This window comes from Acanthopagrus latus, chromosome 21 (genome assembly GCF_904848185.1).
Source record: "Acanthopagrus latus isolate v.2019 chromosome 21, fAcaLat1.1, whole genome shotgun sequence".
Taxonomy (NCBI): domain Eukaryota; kingdom Metazoa; phylum Chordata; class Actinopteri; order Spariformes; family Sparidae; genus Acanthopagrus; species Acanthopagrus latus.
The window spans coordinates 11156688-11180577 of NC_051059.1; the positions used below are offsets into that span (position 1 = coordinate 11156688).

General features: G+C 42.1%; 3 protein-coding genes across 3 annotated transcripts; 1 reads left to right on the top strand and 2 right to left on the bottom strand.

Moving 5' to 3' along the window:
• Window positions 1–981: 981 nt before the first annotated feature.
• LOC119011676 (zinc finger protein 594-like) lies at window positions 982–5909 on the bottom strand. The gene is made up of 2 exons (XM_037084995.1): window positions 5157–5909; window positions 982–3704 (listed from the first exon to the last, which is right to left on the bottom strand). The coding sequence occupies exons 1-2, from the start codon at window positions 5425–5427 to the stop codon at window positions 2707–2709; spliced, it is 1269 nt and encodes a 422-aa protein (XP_036940890.1). The 5' UTR covers window positions 5428–5909; the 3' UTR covers window positions 982–2706.
• A 677-nt stretch (window positions 5910–6586) lies between these two features.
• Window positions 6587–16708, bottom strand: si:dkeyp-68b7.12 (rho GTPase-activating protein 30). The gene is given in 15 exon segments (XM_037084636.1): window positions 6587–7478; window positions 7481–8810; window positions 9661–10268; window positions 10385–10593; window positions 11315–12064; window positions 12269–12340; window positions 12689–12786; window positions 13029–13203; window positions 13294–13412; window positions 13536–13643; window positions 14128–14210; window positions 14826–14970; window positions 15070–15172; window positions 15665–16044; window positions 16604–16708. Coding segments are annotated over 14 exon segments (3942 nt in total). The 5' UTR covers window positions 15753–16044; window positions 16604–16708; the 3' UTR covers window positions 6587–7424.
• A 2274-nt stretch (window positions 16709–18982) lies between these two features.
• On the top strand, window positions 18983–22929 carry si:ch211-155e24.3 (uncharacterized protein LOC100150696 homolog). Its single transcript, XM_037084641.1, has 4 exons — window positions 18983–19551; window positions 19647–19768; window positions 20500–20584; window positions 21156–22929. The coding sequence occupies exons 1-4, from the start codon at window positions 19338–19340 to the stop codon at window positions 22037–22039; spliced, it is 1305 nt and encodes a 434-aa protein (XP_036940536.1). The 5' UTR covers window positions 18983–19337; the 3' UTR covers window positions 22040–22929.
• The last annotated feature ends 961 nt before the right edge of the window (window positions 22930–23890 follow it).

Sequence of the window (23890 nt, forward strand, 5' to 3'; positions counted from 1 at the left end):
TGCTCTTCAGCTTCTTGATCTCGTTCTCGCGCTGACACATCTCCAGCCGCAGCACCACCATGCCGTCCTCCACAACTTTGGCGATTTCTGCCACGGCCGCTTTGGACAAGGCATCGACAACAGAGGCGATCTGAGCCCGCAGAGCGACGCTGCTCAGCATCGTTAGAAAAAACAAACAAGTATCCGACAGGCTGAACTTTGAGGAGAGAAAAGTGTCCCTGGCGAGGCTGTAACTGAGCCGCTTCAGCTAACCGAGGCAGGCCATGGCTGCAGCCGCTGAACGAGCACAAACTGCAGGTCTGGATTAGCCGAGTGTTGTTTTTAGCGTGTGCTGCTTTCAGCTAGCAGCTAATAAATACAGAGAACACACAGGAACACGGCTGTCGTTCATCGGAAGTGACGACACAGATACCGTAAGAACTAAGTTAGACGCGCAATTCATTTATCCGATTAATTATTATAATTCATTTTTTAATATATTAAAATGAACCCTAACCCTGATCTTTTATTATTTTTCATACTTGTTTTTTTTTTAGGTACACTACTAAAAATGAGTCTGGTATATTGCGATAGTTTAAGTTTTCACTTGATTATTCATTCTGTGACAATATCTGAGTTTTTATTTTGTGTTTTGTGAATATTTTTGCCCCCCAAAAATAATGTGTCACATTTCATTTCACTTTTACTGCATATCCATGCACATATATTTATGCACCCACACCCCAATATCCCTACCTGACCCTCAGCAGCAGTAACTTATAAAATTAAATAAATTAAATAAAGCAGTAGCGTGTAATTTAAAAAAAAAAAGACAGCATTTTAACACTGCAGCTAAAGAAAAATCTGTCTGTTGATGTATGTTAACAGTTGTTAAGCAGTTCTACACTGTTTTTTAAAAGAAGTGACATTTTAAGTGATTTTCAACAGCTGCAAACATAGGAGTTAAAGCAATTTGTGCATTGCATTTTGTAAAATGTTGTCTGATTTGGTACCCCCACAGTTTCTGAGTGCCACACCACTGTTGTTAATAAAAGTCCAAGGTCTGTAATTATTTGTCAGAAAAAGTTACATAATATTGCTTTAACATTCAAGTGTAGCAATAGAAGATTGTTTTGTCAACTGCTGTTTCAAAGGTCAACAATGAAAAGTTGAACTTTTAAGCCAACTCGAACAAGACGTCCTAAAAGTGCTCAAAATATGGATAGGTCTACAGGCCAATTATGGCACCATGTCAAAACCATCACTTTCACGCCACCTTTAACCAACAGTATGATGAAGTGACTTACAGACACCATGTATGAAAAGTCACCTGACACAGAAATACAATGGATGTTACTAGACAACCATTAACTTGCTTCATTATTTTGAATCCTTCCATTTTACTCCAACAAAAAATTATTGAGTACATACAACCATATTCATAACTCGGAATTTACAAAGCTCATAATCAAAACAAAGACAAGCAAAGAAAAATGAAAATAAATTAGAGAAACAGTAATTTCAACTAATAAATACAAACGTTTAAAGTACATAAATAGTTAGTTTTGAAAAACAACGTGTGTACATCTAACATAAATATACACTTATATTCAGTTATACAGTAGATTAGACAATTTTTTAAGTACATATACAAATATCCAGCAGGGGTAATATGAAACATGAAATTAAAGTGAGAACCTAAAATCTTAAGATAAGGTATATGTTGAAAGACAAAGTGTTGCATAGACACACTCACGCACCCCTTTAGTTGAATAAACATCACTTGTGTGTACTCAAGGTGTGGTAAGTGGATACTAGAAACTTTCTAAGGCACTGAGTACAGATTATGACAAAAATGGAAATATTAGGGATGTGTTGATCTCACTTTTCCTCTTCCAATCCTGATTCTATACCCTATCTGAAGAGAGGATATCTGTCCATACTGAGCTGATACTGTTTTTCTGAAACTGTGTAGAACTAACCGGAATCATTGTAATATGAGCCCAGATTAAAATAAATGGTATGGTGACTGGTATGGTGGGTAAATATCACACATTTCTTTTCTTTCGTCTTTTTTGCCACCACATTTTCAAAACATTTTACCGTGAGTCTGTCATCTGGAGCCCTATTTTATTTGTATCACACTGTTAAAAGAAGCCTTTCTTCATGCATGTTTTGAACACTGTCATCTTTGCAAATCTCTACACACTAACCAAAACCCTTTGAACCAAACCAGCAAAACACTGCTGGTGCTGGTGATTAAACACCTTCAAACGCCTCGCAGAGATCCTCCGCAGGATTCAAGAACTGGGAGTAATGGGGGAGAATGAACCAACTGTGGACCACAGCAGCTCGGTGGAGAATAACTCATGTCCAGAAATGTGACAATATTTGCGGTGTTGTTCAGACTAGGAGTGCATGATGGTGAAGGAAGATTTTTTTTCACTAATTTCCATTATCATTGTTGCCACCTGGTAATCCAGTTGATAATGGTAAGGTGTCCAATGACGTTTCTGCTGCAGGCCGTTGTTATGTAATGTTGAAACCTGCCTCATCATGGTAAATTAGCACATGAAGCACTGGAATGACTCCATTACACTTTAGCACAGTAAGAAAACACAATGATCAGTCAATATGATGCAGCACCATACACATCCCGATCCTGGCCTGTATACAAAGATGGACGACGCATCTCCACTTCCTGCCCCCAGCCCCAGTGTGTGAGTGCTATCTTCCCTGCAGGTGAATCTCTTGATGTATTTTGAGGTTCCCCTGCACAGTGAAGCTTTTACCACACTGTCCACAGCTGTACGGCTTCAGCCCGCTGTGGAAGCGCTCGTGTCTCTGACAGTTGTCCTGCCTCGAAAACCTCTTGCCGCAGATTTTGCAGCTAAAGGGCCTCTCGCCAGTATGCACGCTTTGGTGCGTCTTCAGCCGGGTCTTCTGGGTGAACGACTTGCCGCACTCGAGGCATCTATAAGGCTTAAAGGTTTGGTGGGTGGTCTTGTGCTCTTCCAGCTGAGACAAGCGGGGGAAACCCCTGTTGCAAACCGAGCAGATGAAGAGTTTCTGATTTGTTCTCCATATGCTCATCAGTCGCTTTGCTCTCAGGTTGTTTCTACTGAGGATGTGATCTCTTGTGTTTGGTGTGGCTGTATCTGCTGTAGACCTCTGAGCATGAGGGAGGACTAGTGATGGACCAGCCTGTCGTGAAGCAGAAAGCAAGCCCTGGTCCTGAGTGACTGCAGGATGTGAAGCATGTCTGAACTGTTCAACCTGAACAGGCTCTAATGCGTTACTTCCCATGCACACAGGTCGAATCTCCACCTCTACTTTTATCGGCACACTTAAGGAATCATCTGCGCTTTCCACTGCGCCCATTGATATAGAGTTATAGGAACTTTCTGTATTTCTATGAGCGGCATATTGCTCTGTGTGAGCGGAGAAAAGCTGCACATGCTGCTGTGTTGCAACAGGGCTTTTATCAAACATGCTACAAGCAGGAGGAGGCCAGATGGGGTCATCTCGCTCACTCGGCTCCAAGCAAACGTCTGCTGTTGCAGTGTTGTCTGTCGTTTCCTGGGCGGTGAGTTCATACACCGACTCGTGTTTCACCACAGGCCCCGTGTCGCAGCTCTCCCCTGTTTCACGTCGAGGCTCATGGAGTGAATCAGCAGTAATTGGTTCCTGATACGCTACACATGTTTCCTGGTCTTCTTTTTCGTCTGAAATTGACACAAGGAAAACGTGAGTTTGACTCCACAAATGCAAATGCAAGTCAACGTAGCAGAAACATTCAGAAACTTTTACTTATACTGCAAAAAATATGTTTGCATGGCTGAGGTGAAAACGCTGATGCACTGAAAAAAGCAGAATGCAAGTAAGTGCAATTGAAACTGATGTATCTCTTCACTGTGGAAACGAAAAACAGCAGCAGACAAAAACATCAGAAGTGTGCAGAAATGAAGAGGTTTCACTTGCCCAATTTTGACTAATCTCATTCTGGCCCCTTCTTTTTGGTGTACTTGCACTATATTTGCATGGAAAATTGAATAGACATTAACTGGAACCGTACAACGCCATGGTCTGTTTATTTACCCTGTTCACTGGAAGGTGTCCATGACTGGAAGAGCCTAATGTTACTTTTTCTGAACTAAAGATAATTTCCTCATCAACTCTCATTCTGCTTTACCCCTTAAGTAAAGAGCTGATAAGATAAATCAGTTGATTGACTGACAGCATTTTTTTCTTTAGTTTATCCGATTTAGTCGTTTTTAGGCTTGATGTGCAAAATGTATCTTATTGAACTGCAAATATTTGCTGCTTTCTTGGTCTTAAATGAAGCTGCATTGCTTTTCTGTGTTGAACTGTTGATCTGACGAAACAAGTCATTTTAAAAAGGAGGTCATGTTGGTTCAATTCTCCATTTTTCAAAATAGTTATCTACAAGACTGGCAGGTTAAATAATAATGGAAATATCAATTAATTTGCTTTTCAGGTGGTTGAATAGGATGCTCATCTGCATGTTATGGACTGTTGGTCAGATAGAAAAAGCAATTTAAGGATGTCATCTTATAATTTAGGAAATTGTGTGGGTCTTTTTCACAGTTCTATAACCTTTTATTAATCAAACACATGCGGCTCTGATCATCTAAGTCAGTGGTGTCAAACTGATCCAGTAAAGGGCCATGTGGCTGCAGGTTTTCGTTCCAACCAAGCAAGAACACACCTGATTTGGATCAGCCAACCAATCAGCCAACCAAGAAAGAACACACCTGATTTGGATCAGCCAACCAATCAGCCAACCAAGAAAGAACACACCTGATTTGGATCAGGTGTGTTCTTGCTTGGTTGGAATGAAAACCTGCAGCCACATGGCCCTTTACTGGATCAGTTTGACACCCCTGATCTAAGTATTCTTGAATTAAATGGTCGCTGCTTCCAAATTTCATGGTTTCTCTCCACATTACATTCACCCAAAATGATTTACTTAAGCAATTTGAGTGGACAAAGTGCCTAACAGCAATGATTTGGTCATTAATCTTCAAGCCGAATTTAACAGGAGACCATAGACAATCGCCAAGGATCTTAAATTATGTTCAACCAAGCATGAAAATGTGTGTAAAATAGAGCGAAATCTTGATTACAGAGTTTTTAAGTTTAGTCTCGCTTCTCACCTTTTTGGGGGACCTGATTTCCGGCTGCTGTTTGCTGCAGGGTGTCCTCAGTATTTCGGCTGGTAGCTGCTTCTCGAGCTTTGTAGAGTTCAACCTCCATCAGCTTCAAACTTCTTTTGAGCTCCTGAATCTCACTGTCCCTCTGGCACATCTCCAGGCGGAGGACCACAGTCCCGTCCTCCACCAGTTTCGTTATTTCGGCCACTGCAGCCTTCGCCAACACGTCCATGATGGCTGCGACCTGCGTACCGAAAGAGGAAGGGAACGACATCCCACTGAGAGAGAAAAAAACACTCACGAGGAGTTTATTTCCAGCTTTAACAAACAGCTGAAGCTTCTGTGGTGAGGCGACGCATCTTCGAAGCAGTTTTATTTTGGTTTACTTCCGGGAATATCAGACGGCGGATGTGACGTAAGGGCAACTCACGTAACTCTTTTAATAAACGTGAATTAGAAATCTTTCACTTGAACGCTCCTTCCCGTTTTGGTTTTTAACCAGGAAAGATGTAATAACAGACACGGTGCAATTCATTTCTCTTTAAGTATGGCATATGTACTTTATATGTTCATGTTTACATATTCACAAAAGAAAATTGTCAAACATAAAGCCAGTATATTCAAAGTCTGAATTAGTATTTATCTGCTTACCAACTAATTACCATGCCAGGAAAACAATATATAATTAAACAATTAACTAATTTCTGGTGTATTTTTGACTTTTTGGTTTGATTTATTTAACTGGCAATACTTTTATAACATAAGCACAAGCAAGCAATGAACCAGTCTGACTACCTCTGATTCTGATACATACATCAGTGTTATTCACCTGAAATAAAGCACTACATTCAGCATATAAAATGTAAGTTAAATATCAGCAGTGTAATATATTAAATATCAGTTATTTGTTACCATAATAATAAAGCAATGGATGTTCTATACCATCCATCCATCATCTGTACACATTATATGTACGCCGCTTAATCCTCTGCAGGGTCGCGGGGGGGCTGGAGCCTATCCCAGCTGACTTAGGGCGAAGGCAGGGGACACCCTGGACAGGTCGCCAGTCTATCGCAGGGCTACACATAGAGACGAACAACCAGGCACACTCTCATTCACACCTACGGACAATTTAGAATAATCAATTAACCTCAGTATGTTTTTGGACTGTGGGAGGAAGCCGGAGTACCCGGTGAAAACCCACGCTTGCACAGGGAGAACATACAAACTCCACACAGAAAGATCCCAGGCTTCCCAACCGGGACGCGAACCGGGGATCTTCTAGCTGTGAGGCAGCTGTGCTAGCCACTGTGCAGCCCTGTTCTATACCATATATGATAAATGTTGCAATAAAGTTTCAGTTAATAAACATGACAAGGCAAGAACAAAGTTGAGTTGTCAATAATAATAAAATAATAATAATAGGACAGGGCCTTGGAAACTTCATCTTTTTATTCACATAATCCAAATAAAAGTTAGACTTTTGCAGACTTTGTATTTATCATAAATGATACATTCCTTTCATCAGCTATCAGAAAAACATTTCCATCCACATAATAAAATACGTAGACTGTGTACATACATATACTTTATATAATTACAAAGTATTGTATAATTAGACTAGTGCAAACAAGAGTGAGCTCAATTTCAGGCTTATCTATTTAATTTTGCTCAAGACTGAACAGTTTTCAACTGAGGGGGTGTTTTGTTTTACAGACCTGGAAGTTGTGAAAGTTCTGGGTTTATATAGAAAACATCAGTTTATCCTGATGGGTTGTCAACTTGTTCATATTCACAATGTCCCAGCAGCAGTTCGCCTTTAATCCCATCTCTATATTTGGCTTTAGTTTTAAAAACTTCAAAGCAAGTCGTGCAATTACAGCTATTTAAAACTTCCTGAACAACGTCTTAAACCCAGACGTTGTTCAACATGAATCAGCTCTGCTTCTAGTTTTCCCTGGGAACTTTGTTGCATGTTATCCCCCCCGTCTGTTTTCCCTCTTTTCCTGTTAACTCTCTCCAGTTATCTGCCTGACAAGAGAGAGCTCCTCTGAAAAATACTGTAAAAAAAACTATTATTTCCTGTCTGCACATCATGTTTGCGCACCTAAACATATTTAACAGCACTGCATAAACAATACTGTTGCCCTGCTGTCGTTTACTATTTCCTTAAAGTACAACGAAACCCTTTATGCTACAAATAGACAAATAGTTTGTACAGTCGAATCAGTTTAAATCAATACACAGACAAATAAAAAACCTCACTGCACTTCATTCCCCCACTCCCTCTGCCTCTCCTTCTCCTTCTCGCACTCTTTCTCTTTCCCCCGCCTCATGGTTGCTATAGCAACAGCCTCATCGAAACACATGCTGAGGGGACTGTTTCTGCTCGCTTCCCTCGCGGCGCTCTCGTCCCTGTCCCTCCTCTTCTCCCTGAGTGTTGGCTTCTCCTTATTCGCCCTGCCCTCGTCTAAGTCGCTCCCCTGGTCTGCTGCGAAAACTTTCTCCTGCTCGGTGGAGTTCTCTCTCCCTCTGTCGGCGTCTCTCCTGTCTCTCTGCTGCTGCTGCTGTCGGAGGGTCAGGGCAGTGATTTTGCAGTGCTGCGGCTTCGGAGGCACCACCGGCACGGCTTTGACTTGGTAAACCTTCGGGTGCTTGGAGACGACCAGCTTCCTTCCGACTCCTCCCAGGCTGCCGTCACTTTCCTCGCACTTTCTGCCCTCTTTTGATTCGTTAGTATCAAGCCTGAGCGGATCTACACTTGGCAGTGCTCTTCGTTGCTCATCATTCCTCTCTTTGTTCTGTTTGTCTTTTGAAACCACTTCTTCTCCATCGTGATGCTGTGCCTCGTCATCGATGGCGTACTTCCCTTGAGTTGCCTCACTCATCGTCGGTAAGTTTATCTCTTTTTCCTCCAACTCTTGCTGCATCTCTGTTTCTACGATGTGTTCTTCAGTCACCTCTGTTGATTCCTCGACTATGTCCTCTGTCCCCCCGCCATCCACTTCCAGCATTTCGTCTATTGAAACTTTTGCTGTCTGCTCTTCTTCCTCTACAACGTTTACATCATCGATCGTGTCTCCCTCCCTGGCAACACTTTCTCTTGCAGCCTCCCTCTCAGCCTGCTCACTTTCCTCGTCCTCTATCACTTCACATACAACCTCCTCATATTCGCGCCAAATGTCCCTGCTTGTCCCACAAATTCCCTGCTCTCCGTCACCTTCCTGCATCTTCTCTTCACGTTTTATGTCTGCTAACACATCACGGCCTTCCTCAGTGCTTTGTTCACACGTGCTCTCATCATATCCTGTCATCTCCAGATGCATTTCTTGGCAGATGTCCTCTATCTCTTTGTATAAATTCCTGTCTTCTCCTTCACCCCCGTCTCTCTCGTTCACATCCTCTCTAACACAGGCGCTGGGCTGCTCTGTTTCGTCTTTGAGCTCCTCATGCGTGACACAAGAAACTGCATGACAAGGTGGATGATCAACCACTTCCTCTTCCTCCTCCACCGTCATTTCAGTCACAGCGCTTGATTCATCGTTGCCCGGCAGGGGATCGTCAGCGCAGCAGTGTGTCGATTCATCCGAAGTGAGAGCTTCTTCTTTGTCACACCGAGCCTCTTCCACAACACTTTGCCCTTCCTCTGTCGCTTCGCTGCGGACGGATGACAGATAGAAACATTTAAGACAGTAAAAAATACACTGAAGAAACACATTATGTTGCTTGAAACAAGTGGTTGAAGAATTTTTTAAAAATTATGTATTTTTTATATCAAAAACAGTTTTGATTATATAATAAAAGATTTAATTTATGTGATAGTAGAGAAACAACTTTGTTATTTGAAAGAACTGTGTCTATTTCCTTGTCATCAGATAAGCATTCAACTACATTCTTCACTGATTTGACTCGAATTCTAATGGCTTAATGTTTTCTTTCTCATAAGGGGAAAGCTGCAGGAACTTCTGTCTTCCACAGCGCCCTATTTAATAATCTACCGTGGTGATGAGACAGGGTTTGCTTTTTGCTTTTTGCCTGGGCATGTTTTATTAGTTATCAAGTTCCTGCTCCTCAGGAAATGTAAAATATGACAAAAGCCCAGATAACAAAAGATACTTCAAACTGGAAAGTATATATGTCAAATGTTTTGTCACGCTCTTTGGACTCACATTAAAGTTAGAATATTCTTACATTTTCAACACTTTGCCCAGGCAACTTACTCAAGTCGCCTGGGCAAAGTGTTGAAAATGCACCACCGGGGCAGGAAATGGTGGATGGAATACACAAAACTTTCTGCACCACTTGTGAGCGGGCAGGTGAGACAAACCATAGCCGATCACAGAGATGTTTTAAATGTGGCTTTTCAAAATATGTGTCCAGCAGTTTACATAAACTGCTAGAAATGCACTTGCATGATAGCTGAGTTAATGTTAACAGCTGAGTTCATAATCAGATTGTTATACATATCGTTTTCCATGTTAAAATGTCAAACAGAAGTCATTTTCACCTTTGCCTCTTGTTTTCCAGTTCGTCTCCTCTCTGGAGAGGCACTGTATCTTCCGCTTCACTCTTTGCGATCTCCTTCTCTTCCAGTCCGTCTTCGTCTTTTTCGTCTTTCACTTCTACCCGCTCCTCATCTCCAGCCACTGTTACTTTGCAAGCAGTGAATTCGAGGTTCATTGAGTTGCACTCCCTATCCTCAGAGGTCTGTACTTGATGTGCAGGGATTCCATCAAGCGCGTAACCTACTTGTTCATCAGAGTCTGCTTCAAACTCGGGCAAATTGCTTAAAAAGAAATCAGGAGGGAGGCTTTTAACAAACATGCACTCGTCTTCGTCACTGCTGTAATCGTTGTCATCAATGTCGTCCCCCGCCAGGTCCTCTTCAGAGCAAGACTCCTCCGGTCCGTGCACAGGCGAGGTCATGTAAGGCAAGCTGAGGGATTTAGTGTGTCGGCTGTTTATGTCGAGGCTGAGCGGCCGGTGTGGTTTTAACTCAGGTTCGGGCCGCAGGTGTGTGTGGACCTCTGCAGGATGACAGGAAGGCTGAGCTTGCACCATGACTTCATACTCATCGTCCGAGTGACCAGGAGGTTCGACGGAGAACTCGTTCACCTGACGGGTAAGGAGAAAGAGTTGTAAGGTTGTTCCCAAAATAAAATGCGTTAACAAATGCTCTCCATCTACAAAAGCTGTTCAAACTTCACCCGCACAGACAACACAACACACACCTGATAGGAGACACTGCAGTCCATGTGGTCCATAGCGCTGCAGTCCATCTGGTCGAGGAATTCAAAGTTATCTTGAACGTAGCCGGACAGCCCCAGGTCGTCCACCTCCACCCCAGTGGAGTTGAGAATGTCTGAAGCATCGAACACACGGTCATCGACAGGCTCTGTCGCCTCTGGCTTCGAATCTGCTGGCGCCATCCCTTTCATATCTGTAAAAAAGGCAATATTTTGTTAAAGTTTCGGTAGTCGTCCACACAATATTGTTTTACTATCAATATTGAGGTATTTTTTTCAGAAACGGTTGTAACATTTGATTTTGTTGCCCAGTCCTAAAAATGATGAAGTGTTTGTGAGGCGATTTTAAAATATCAAGATACATACAACATATCGCAATCTTTTTGTCAGGTGCGATATTACAAATGGACACAAATGTGAACATGTTGAGAGGAAAAACAGCAAAGATGCTGAAAAGATTCTCCTCAGGGAACCACAGATTTATGTCATTGAACAAATATTCAAAACTTCCACTGGTTGCAGCAACTTAAACACGAGGATTTCCTTTTCTGTGTTAATTATTTGTAAACTTCATAGAGTAAATTATTCATTCCAAACCTTTTTGGCTTGTGACCCCTTAAAATGAAGCAAAGTCTACATGTGGCCCCTCTTAGAGTTAGTCTTTAGCTGTGAAACAGTACTTCCTTTTTATGTTTAATATGCATCCCGTAAGTGGGAAAATACACACTTGTATATGTAAGAGTGCATTTTATCTTTTATCCCTTTAATTATCTCTTTAATTATCTTTAATTAGCCCTCAGATTGACCCTTGACCCAGATATAATAAATGATTATTAATAAAATACTTGATATTGAAAAGAATCATTGGTTAAAGCTCCCGTGTTTATATAATGGTTATGAAACAGGTGTATTTACCCATGTATTCATCAATGTCCTTGTCATCATCGACAGCGTCTTCATCATTATTTTCCTCAGTGTTGGAGCTTTTGACTCGTTGCTCTCTGGACGCACGTCCACTTCCCGCCAGCTCTGGCTTCCACCTGCATTCCTCTCTGACTTCCTCCTCCTCTTCCTCCTCCTTCTTTTCTTCACCTTCCTTCTCCTCACCACCACCTGCCACTGCGCTCCCCTCCGTATCCCTCTCCATCACTTTCCCGCTGGGATTCTTCTCCTCTTCCTCCACCTTCCCCTCCTTCCCTCTGCTTTCGCTCCTCTCCACCTTCTCTCCTCCCTCCTTACCTTCCACCCTGTCCCCTCCATCCTTATCCCTGCTGCGATGGATGACCCTGTCACTACCGCCCCCTTGCAGCAGCCCTAATGCCAGGTTGGAGGTGATGTGCAGGGGCACAGTGACCATGGTGGGTCCTGTGATGTGCATGGCTGCTCTCCGGCCAACTTTAGTGGAGAGTCCTGGAGATCTGGACTGGAGAGTCTCACTGCCTGTGAGTCCTAAACCTTCGGGGTCGAGGGCGGTGTAGGTGCCCTGGGTTCCAGCGCCCCCGCTCACTAACCCTGTTCCCCTGCGGTAGGTCACAGCGTATTCACTGCCACCGATCGCACCGGAGGATACCGAGATGTCAGCGCCAGGCTGAGGGGACGAGGTGGCGAGTGGAGACGGCGTGGAGTTATGGGTGGAAGGAGGGCGCTGGGCACATCGTCTGGTGCCTGGAATAAAACAGGACCCAGTAAGACCCAATGCTGCATTCACACATTCAAGAGACTAACATATTCACATGGGAGAAGAAACAAACAGTCCAAAGAGATTACTGAGTCATAGCAATAGCAATAATCTCTTCTTTTCTTGAAATATTTACAGTTATTATATATCGTTCTGAGAAAATCTGATTGAAAATGCGTGACAAGCAGCACCTTCGTTTGGAAAGGATGGAGTGCTGAGGGAGTCCATGCTTCTGGCTGGTCTCAAAACTGGCCGGTCTTTCTCTGAAACAAAGGACCAATAAGTTAAGACAAAATCGACAGAAAAAATAAGTGATTTTTAAACATTAAAGTACAAACAAACCCCTCTGTCATACAGGGTTTTTTTTGTAAAAAGCCAAATTGTCATAATTTTCACCAAACAATCTGGTTACAAATCAAACTGATACAGAAACACACATACAGAAACAGTTTTCTTCCAAAATACACGTGCATGAACTTGAATCAGAGGGTTTTACTGTTTAAATCTATTACTGTAGAATGTAGGAAAACAACAGACACAGAGGGAAACACTGCAATCAATTTTAAATGTTATATCATGTTTGCACTAACAACCATAATGAGGTTTTGTACCTTTGGCTGAGTGTTTGTGTCTCCGTCGTGGGTCGGGGAATCTTCCTCCGATGTTAAAGATGGACATCCACTTCCTGCCTTTGAGAGATCCTTTCCTCCTGAACAAGACGGCGATTCAGTTATCAGTTTCCTACGATTCAGCTATTTGATTTAATGTCATCATGGCAGCAAACACTGTAATTATACTCTGTCTCACCGCAGATAAATGTACGCTTAAATCACGAGATAAGGTTCTCAGAATGCCTGCTTCATTCAGGCTTCCAGAGGATGTGCCAGCTGATAATTATGACCTCTGTATGAAAAAAAACTTCCTGTCAGATAAATGAATGCGTCCACTCACTTGTCTGTGCCTTCGATGATAGCGTGGTAGGGTCTTATAGGTAGAGGACCGTCTCCTGGACTAATGTTACCAAAGTTTGGGACAGGCAGAGTAGAAGAGGGTTTGAAAAATCCTTCCTCCTGATTGGACTCTGCACACGGGGAGGGCAGGGACTTCCTTCTCTCAGCTGATACACCTGAATAGAATGGAGTCAATCAGTGATACGGTGTGGCTTCTGAATTTGAATGAAGTTTGCAAACTAGAACAATCATCATCATTGTGTTACCGTGTTCAGGAAACAGCTGAGGGACGTGTGTGAGGATGAACTCCACCACGATGGACTGAACCCTGACCTCCATGAAGGCTGCTGTTCCGTTGAAACCAGACGCCTCGATGTCCTTTGACCTTAACATACAGATTGATTGATGAATAAATGAATGGATGAGTGCATGAAGGAATAAATGCTGGTGAAAATAGAGTCAAGAGTTGGACGACGCATGTTGATGTATGTGACTGATATTAGCTAACCTGAGCAGATTGGGGGCCCAGACGATGGCCAAGTTCCTGGCATGCATGTTGGTCTCTGAGGAATACGAGGCCATCCTGACGAGATGGCGCATCAGAAACTCCAGAGTCCTGACAGAGAGGAAGTGAAGAGTTAAAAAGATTTCAAATAGAGCACGGGTCGATGTGTGAAAACCAAAGAAAAAGCATTCAAAAACAGTGGATAAGTCACATTAATTACTTTAGCAACCAAAAATGATATCATACTGGTCTTCTCAGGACAATTTTGGATATCTACTATGTATTTTTTTAACTGTGCTACCCAAACTGACGGAATATTTACCAACCAACCTTTCCCTACCTGAGTACCTGGCGACAAACATCTAAAATCCACATATTAAGTTGACAAACCCTCAACTCTGTCCTCTTTACCCTAAATGAAATGGATCGGCAAAACTAATCCTGGAGTAAAAATAGTGTAACAAAACTGTGAGGGTACCCAATGGCTGCCAGTTCTCGTTTCTGCAAGCATTAAAGGCAAGCTTTTATTCAGGCTTAGTTGGGAAAACTGTATGAGATCAGTGTAAGAGGCCCTCAGAGCAGCAGAGGTGTGCACCTGTAATGTGGTCTTGGCAGTTCTTTCAACACATCTCTGATCTTTACCAGCCTCTCCTCCTCCAGCTGGATGGCCACAGCCTCCTGAAACACACACGTCAATCAATATTTTGACACAACTGATGACTGATGTTTGTATCAGTAAATGATTTTGTTTCAGTGTCACTATGGAAATATGCAATGGGGTCATGTAACTACCTAAAGAATTTCGTTTGTGCACTTTTGACAAACTTGTATTTAACTTGAGTATTTCCATTTCATGCTACTCTGTATTCCTACTCTGGTACATTTCAGAAGATGACTTGACACTTGTGGTTCCTGGTTAGCTTTATATTAAAACATACAACAGACTTGTATGATCTGAAGCAGCAGTAGTAGTGTGTGTCAGAATTTGCTGAAAAGACGTGTAAATTTGATTACGTAACATTTTTGATTCAGGACTTTAACTTATAAAGTATTTTCAGACTATGGTATTTCTGTCTTTACTTAATTTAAAGATCTTGGTACTTCTTCCATCCAGGAAATGCTGCACATGTACTGTAATCTATTTCTTTCATTGCATTTAGAGAGCCATACTTGTCTTTAATCATTGGTAGATCCAGATTTATACTTTCTTTGCTAGGAAGAAACTCTAAACCCCTGTGGTCAAGCAAGAAGGGGCTAAATTGTGTGAAATGTTTGTGTGTCTGAGCTACTCACAGCAAACTTGTCATACAGCTGGTATGTGAGCAGAGGGTTGGGCAGCTCTCTGAAATAAGCTTTACACAGAGAGCTGACGCAGTGGATGTCCTGCAGGTACACATCTTTGTTCAGGTCTGGTGTCGCGTCGTTCTCAAACTCGCCCCTGGACGTACATCAACACAACGCACAGGCCTCATGGAGCACACAGTGCTTTTACAGATATAGGTTCAAAAGAGTTGCACAAACACACTCGTGAACCAACCTGAGTTTCTGTATGTTGGACGACACTCCTGACAACCGGTAGATTCCATCCACGATTCCGTGCGTCTCCACAAACTCACTGCAGCTGCGCAGGACCAGAGGAACTGAGGGGAGCAGTGGCAGTCTCAGATTCATGAATGAGCAATAACACGGGAACAACATGCAAAATGTTCCGTTCAGTTTGTTAATGCTGAATATCTACATTATTATTTGATGTATTTTGTTGTTATGTTTCATATATGGCATTCAATTAGCCTTCATATGTTTGGTTGACGCATATATGTCATCATCTGTTTCTACGAAGTACTCATGAGGAAAAACAGCTGTGGTTGAAACGTCATGTCAACGCAGAATATAAGAAGCACACGAGGTGAAATAAAGGAGATCTTTGTGGTATTAAAATATACTCACAAAAACACACTTCTGTTTTACCAGATTAATGAGGACATCTACCCGTGTCTGCACACATTTTGTTAAATAAACATTGTACGGTTGTTCAGACGTCTCTGATTGTCTCTGGCAATGTGACACACATGTTGGTATTAATCTGTACTGCCATGACGACAACGGTGAGAGAAATAAGTCTGTTCACTCACTCTCTTGCGATGAGGCGTTCAGGTGCTCCAGCAGATCACATCCAAACACCTTCTCTTTGTTCCCCCCTTTTCTCCGAACTCTCCTCATCTCTTCCTGTCAGCAGTTTTCACCTCACATTCAGACGGGCCCGAGCTGCTCTGTTGGTGCCGGTCAGACTGACTGACTGATTGTCCTTGCTGCTGCTGGATGTGTTGACCAACTCTGTTAATGTGAGTCTGTAGAGGCGCTGCACATTTCAGAGACTTAACCGTGCTGCTGCTGTTGCTTCTGTTTCCTTTGCTTCAGTGCATGTTGTTGGGTGCAGGTTGTTTCCTCTGTGAGCTATGTTGCATTAGAGTTGTCATGGAGTGTTAGGACATAGTTTGGTTGATCTTCCACCCTGCAAAAGCAGAAATGTCAAAAGGTTTTTGAACTCCAGCTTCACTATACAGACAACAATCTCTCCTAAAATCAAACAACAAACTGCATTGAATCCTCAGTGTGCATATGTGGCTCTCCACTTCCCCCTGATGTAGTCAATCTTTTTTTTTTTTCGAATGGAAGGCCACACCCTTGCCTCTGTACTTCTCCAATTCAATGAAGTGAGACTCTGAATGTTTCACTCAAATCACACCAGAATATTGCTCTGCGCATGATGGACCCAGAGAAACCTCCGGACCCGGCTCCAGCCTGAGGGCCGTGTTCAGTACAGACCGGCTCAGATCCTCACCGAACGCATGTCACGGCCATTGCGGCCCCTTTTCACTGCGGCGGAAGTCATGATCAGAACATACAGACTCACACAGACGTTCAAACTCACTCCCCACCTCCTCCATCTCCCTGACACCTGCCACTGCTCTCCTCTGGTCCACCACCCGTCCCTCTCTGTCCACTTTTAGAGAGCGGTTTCGGAGAAGAAAGGTGAGGAAACAAACAAGTTAAAAAGCGAGCGTTCCTACCTTCACTCTGCATCGGCACACAAGTAGCAGCATAAAACGATGACGCAAGAAACCACTAAACTTCCCCTGTTAACTTCCTGAGTGTCTCTCCTTCTCTTGTGCGTTCTCTCTGTATGTGGCCCACGGTTTCTCCGCCTCTGCTGACTGAGTAGGGAAATCAGTTCAGTGTATCTGTACAGTGCATCTATTTCCCTTTACGTGCTGTGTTTGTCACTGCATAGAGCGACCTCCATGTGTGCTCCTCACCCTGACAGAAAGAAATGGGCAGTCAATGTGCATAAAGGGCAAATTCAACTAATTTCAACCCATTTCATTTGACTGTGTCAGTTGTACATCAGTGCTACAAACCAGCCGTGATAAAGGGCACAGAACATCAGTGAGTACTGCAGAGATGCTCACAAAATACAACCAAAACCTCCATAGTATGTCACAAGTTACTGCCACAAAATGCTACAAACTACTACAAAACATAACCAAACAATAACATAAGCAGTGTTGTAAAAAGTACCAAAAAATCATACTGGAGTAAAAGTAAAGATCTGAAATTCACCCACGTAAGCAGTACTCAAGTAAAAGTCCTTAAGTATCTCATATTAATTGTAGTTAAGCATCAAACGTACAAGTAAAATTGAATTGTACATATATTTACGGCTTCTCTGGTTATCAATTTTGATATTCAGCATTTTCCTAATCATCAGAATCTGTGTTTTTTCTTTTAATCCATACACTACTTTGGCTTTGATGCAGTAGGTAATCTGCAAAGTTACCAGCAGCTAAAGTTATCAAATAAATGTAGTGGAGAAGAAAAGTGCAACGTCTGCATACGAAATCTAGTGCAGTGCAAGTATAAAGTAGCTGAAAATGTAAATAAAAGTACCTCAGATTTACTTTACATTACATGGGGGAGGAGAGGCTAGTTACATTACAATGTAACGTTACAGTTACATTAGATCACTGACCATTAAATTACTAGAAATGATCATGAAGACCCAGAAATCACACCACAACAGCTGATCACCACTGATTTACCAACAAGAAGAAAGGGCAACTCAGATTTACTGCAAGCAACCACAAATCAATTAGCAATCAGCATATCTGAAAGTACCACAAAATGCCAATTTAGTACAAATTACTGCAAAGAATTCACATTGGATTAACCTAAAGTACTCCACTCCACAATGAACTACTAGAATGTTACAAATTACATCAAAGTGCCACAATACCACATGTTAATACAGTCCTACCCTTTGTAAGTTGTAAACTAAAAGTATTACTCATGTAAAGACAACAAAATATACTTTAAGTATCAATAGTCAAATTACTCTTGTAGCATATGTATGAAGCATAATGATCCCAGCAGTGTTCTATTATTACAATATATTATTGGATTCTTAATATGAAAGCTGTATGGTACAAATGATTGAAAGGTCCCCTTTTATTTGACCTTTATTTAACTAGGAAGTTAGACTGAGATTAAGATCTTTTTCCATGCAAGATGAACCTGGCAAGAAAAGGTCAAAATACAAGTGTCAAGGACATGACAAGACAATAACATCAATTTAAAGATGCAGTTTGTAGTTTGTACTTGACATTTACTCCATAAAATTATCGTATGTTTTATAAGGCTTCAAAGTAAACCAGGAAGATAGATCTAGTGTAACAGAAGTCGGATGTAGCACGTAATGGAAATGATGACAGATTCTGACATAAAAATATTGTGGCATTATGTGATAATCTTTTATAATGTGGCTCTGTATTGTTTGTGACACCTCTGGCCTGGGCCTTATATCACAAAAGGCTTTAAAAATGTTCCCTTTCCTTTCATACTTTCTAATGTAGATGTAAGCATTTGCAAACCATCAATACATGCTCATGGATTTAACCTTCCTCATATGCCATCAAGTCTGTGGACAAAGATTCCTTTTATGCAACAAATTAAAAAAAAAAAAAAAAAAAAGATTTTGGTATTAAGACTCCTGAGGTTAAGGGCAACATTAGTGTCTTCTTTCAAACCTGGCAATTATACCTAATTAATGTCTTATAACTGATATATACTTTACTAGATAATTAATTATCAGTTGCAATTCATTAACTACTTGCTCTAAATGTCTGTTGTCAAGCACAAGGCTTTTCTCAACAACAACAAAAAACAAATAAATGTAAGGCCAATTTTTATTTTACGTATAACTACAATAAACAAAAATTATTCGGTTTATCAGAAATATGTTATATTTTCCAACATGTCACCATGGATTCACCGAGTAGAGTGTCGACTTCCCTCGCTGGGGTCAAAGAGGCAGATGTAGTCGAGTATTTACGGTAATTCACCTGTCGCTATGAGTGACGCTGTTGCGTTAACTTCGTTTCGTATTCCAGTACGTCCCTTAGTGGCGGGAATAAGGCTGGACAGGCAGCCTTACTGTCGTTAAAAGAAAACATAAAAACGCTCCACTGTGTTTAATTGGTATGGCAGAAGATGTACATAAAATCAAAACAAAGGATTGCCATTTTGAAGTGCGCGGGAGTGACACCGCCCGTTCGAACCCCGGGGTGATCAAAGCGAGCGACCCCCTCCAACTGACATCCGCGAAAGAAATTCACAGCCTCTTACTTCACAACAGTATTCTGAGCAGATATTTATTCATTCACCCTCAAAGTTGGTGTCACGCGGCACGCACAGGCAGGTGAGCGTATTTATTTGTGTTTGGATAAGAGACGGAAATCTGTCGAAGAGATGGAGAACTGCAGCTTCCACAGCCAGCTGCTGTCCGTCATGGAGGTCCTGGCCAAGGCAGCTGTGGCGGAGATAAACCGGCGGGTGGACGACAGCTGCGCGGTGCTCCGGCTGGAGGTGAGCCAGAGCCGGCGAGACATCGACCTGCTGCAGAGGAAGTGTGAGGCGATGGAGGCAGAGCTGAGGAGGAGCAGGATGAGAGCCCGGAGGAAAAGTGAGGGGCATGGGTAGGGTCATGCTATGTTACTGTCTCTAAGTTTGTGCGTTTAAAAACCCGATGAAATGTGTGTTTTTGCCCCTCTTCCTCAGTGTTTTATCCTCCAGCAGCAGAGAGGTTCTCACCTCTGGTCAAAATAGTGTTGAACAGAGACAGACAGAACACAGACTGGGACGGACAGATGGATGCTGAGGCTCAAAATCAACCTCAACAGGTAACAATACTGGAAAATGTCTTTTTACTTTTATTAACCTGCCTTTTTTGATACATATTTTTGAAATTTCATCCACAAATTGCCAAAAGATCATGAAAAAATGTCTTTAATTTCAATTTGTTGATGACCAAAAAGTAAAAACCTGAAAAATTCAATGAAAAATGATTTTAAACAGACAAGGCAAATCCTCTCATTTGAGAAGCTGGATCCAGGGCTGTTGTTTTTCATTTTGTAATGGTAAATAACTTAAAGGTGCCAAATGTAAGAACTGGCCACCTTTCAAATTCATACTCCAAACAAATAGGGGGCAGCTTATCACCAGAGTGAGCGCTTCATGCTGCTAACTGTAGCTGCTGTTAGCCAGTTAGCTCAGTTAGCTGTGCTGCTAGCAGTCTGGACTGGGAGCTCAGGGTGGTATTGTGAAAAAGGAATGTCTGGGGCTAACTGGTTAGCATGCTTAGGTAGATGTCTTTGGCACGCATATTGACGGGCTAAATGAAACAGATATAGTAACCATGGTAACAACAAGAAAGAAATTATTGTCAAACCAGAATGAGAGCAAATAGATGAAACCAGTAACTAGAAAACATGTCTGGCACAGTCATGGGCACAGATAATTGTGTGATAAATGTAACCTCAGCGTAGACAGGTGTTCCCTTTACTTGAACAACTTGCGTGTATTTATTTGACTCCACGGTGTGTGAGTGTTAATGCTGAGTCTTGTGTTGCAGTGTGCTGATGAAGCTGAACACACACTGATCAAAGAGGAGCGAGCAGAGGACGACGTGTGGACGAACGACCCCGAGGACAAACTGAGTGAGTTCAAACACACACATCACACTTAGTTTGAGACACACACGCAAACATCCTCCGCTCATCACATGATCAGCAGCAGGTGTGTAACAGCATGTGTACAGTTGCAGAATATGTCACAGGAAATGCAGACCGTTAAGGAATTTCCATATGTTTAGTCTCGTAGGGTCATAGTCATAGATTTGTCTACATGGTCTGCTCACCCGGGAGGTAAAGCTGTAGATAAGGGGCTGCCTCCCAGACAACAAAGGTCACACTGTGTTCCTCCAGCTTGTTAACCTTCACTTTTATCTTATACAAGACACACTGGCTCATGATAGAACAAACTCCATAGTCTCTCATCCACTGCTACATGACTCAGGTAAGCACGCTTCCACAGTGACTATGGACAAGAACCTCAATTGACCACACATCAAAATACCTGAACTGTCACTTTAATATTTAAGGACTACAGCTACAAATACACATCGCTGTGCTGTTTTAATGGCTGATGAGTTTGTTGCTCTTAGTAGTAACCTGTGATCTGATAGATTTAGAGCTGGAGAATGATGTGTGCCTCCTGTGCTTTCTTTAGTCCCTGAGGCCGAGCAGCAGCAGTGTTTCGAAGCCTCACAGCCTGCCCAGACCAACAGCTTTGTAGAGTGTCACCACTCAGCTGAGAACCCGACCAACCCTGGATCTTTAATTTCCCCAACAGACGGGTACAACAGAAACCAAATCGTGGAAGAGCTCGTAGTGAAACATGAGAGAGAGGAAGAGCCAGATGAGAACGCAGCTCCTCTTGATTCAGCCCAGAGGTTCGTGGTAGAGGAAGGTGACGGACAGCTGTGGACGTCCGATCTGTGCAGAGAAACCACTGATGCAAACTTCTCGTACGCTGAGCAAGCGTTTGAGGCAGTTCCCTCTGCGTTCCCGTCTCAGAGCGGATCGCATTCAGTCGCAGTGAGCGCAGCGCGAGCAAAAAGGCGAGCCAGAACTTTTGGATGTAAGAGACCGCAACCAGATGAAGCGCTCAACGCTTTATCTCAGATCAACACCACGGATCAGTGCCTGATTCCTCAGCAATCACAGCATCAGTACCGAGACTCTCCGGCTCATGTGAGGAACCCACACGAGGATCCACCAAACACAGCGGCCTCTTCTGTCTGCCGCAGCAGCTTCAGCCTGGCGAGAAGGATGAGGACGCCCTGGAGGTCCGGCCTCGGCGAGAAGAGGTTCAGCTGCACGTACTGCGACAAGAGCTTCATGAGGTTCAGTCAGCTCAAGGAGCACCTGAGGAGCCACACGGGGGAGAAACCGTTCAGCTGCCAGCAGTGCGGCAGGAGCTTCACCAAACAGTGCAACCTCATCAGACACGCGGTGGTCCACAGCGGGGAGAAGCCCTACGAGTGCTCGCTGTGCGGGAAGTGCTTCACCCAGCGCTCGAGCCTCAAGTCCCATCAGAAGACAGCACACTGACTTTACAGAGCTTTATTTTACGTTATACAAGAAACATTCCCTCTGAGTTCATAAAAGGAAATTTGACTTGAGGAAGGAGATACATTATATTGAGAAAATGTTTTCATTTTCTATTGTTTGTTTTTGTGTTTAAGACAGTTTTATTTTACAAGATTTAATATAATATTGATATATTGACTTGTTCAAGGTTGTTATACCATGATCAAGCTATAAGAGCCATACCGGTGTGGTTGACAGTGTAACTACTAATCATATATACGTCAAATTATTGCTATTTCTTCTTGTATTTTTCCTTGGCAGCCATTAAATTTCCATCATTTTCCAGAAAGTATGAAAAACAGATAGTGGACTTGTGAACCATCACACTGAGTGACCAACTCTTTACGTTGTTATCCCTCAACAAGTATATATAGGATATTGTGTTATATTATATTATACATAATAGTCCTTTAAATGTGCATCATCCTGTGCTGAAAAGGTTTATTTGACTGTTACAGTACAAAACAAGTACTCATATGAACCTGAAGATTTATGAAAACAAACAGTCATATTATCACTTGATATTGTTGTTGTGTTGCTGTAACCTTCAATGACGCACATGCCATTATGTTAGATTCCTCCTGTGATACACTAACAATCAAAAGGAAAATTTCAGAAATTAATAACCCTGTCAACATTTAATTATGGTTTCTCTCTGGTTACAAGCGATATGCTATTTCTGCGCATGTTACCCTCCACATGGGGGCGACACGAAGGAGTTTCGAGGAAGAAACTTGGCAACTGTACTGTATAAAATCACAACACTTGTGTAATTCACCTCACATCATTCATAATTTCTGCATAAAGAAGAAGTATTGCAACAATAAATTATCAGCTTTTACAATCGGTCAGCCGGTTGTCGCCAGGAACATTTTTCGCCGAAGTTAATGCAGTTTTTCAAGTATTACACATAATATTCCAGTAATCCATTACTTTTATGTGTATACTTGGAAAATGGTCCACAGCAGTGTTTGCATGGGTGGTGCATGTCAAGTGTCATTCACATGAATGTCAGCACCCAAGGTTTCCTGGCAGAACACCAATTTGTTATGTGATGATCAATGTTATTTACATCAGTGGTTTTAATATTATGGTTGATCTGTATGTACATTTACTGAAAAGCCAGGAAATTACACTACTTAAAAGGGCATTTGGCATATCATGGTCCCCTCGTATTAGAACAAACCAAATTCCCTTTCAAAAATCTGTCAGTTTATTGATGTGCCTTACTGGCCATTGTGTGTTTACCAATTAGACACTTAGAACCACTTTGTGCAAGTCAACAAATTTATATTCTGATTAAATGCTTTTTTAATCTGATTATTTTACTAGGCATCCATGCGAACAGTTCGGCTGGAATCTCTAGGTCCAGGTTGAAGAAATATTGTAGATGTAACGCAGCTTTTGAGACATGAGAGAACCCTGACTGTCCCTATGATGTCCACACGATCAAAGGTTTTTAAAAACAAGTGTGAATTTTAAAAAGCCTGTCTGAGAATGAGAGACAAACACAAGGAAGACTCAGAGAAGCTTTGTTAATCGATCAGCAAAAACATCTCAATCTGTATTCATCAGGTCAGGAAACACAAACTTTGTACACAAATATACAAATGTAAGACATTAAAAAATGCTTTCTCATAAATATCAAATCCTTTAGTCTGTAAAACACTGTCATCAAAGTTACACTGGTTGCATAGAAAAGTAGTGATAAGTAGTTCAGCGGGGATCACTGTTTATTTCACTGTACAAGTGCATTTTAGTTCCTATTGAAGTGATCATCATCAGACTGTAACAAGAGCATCGCGAGGAAGT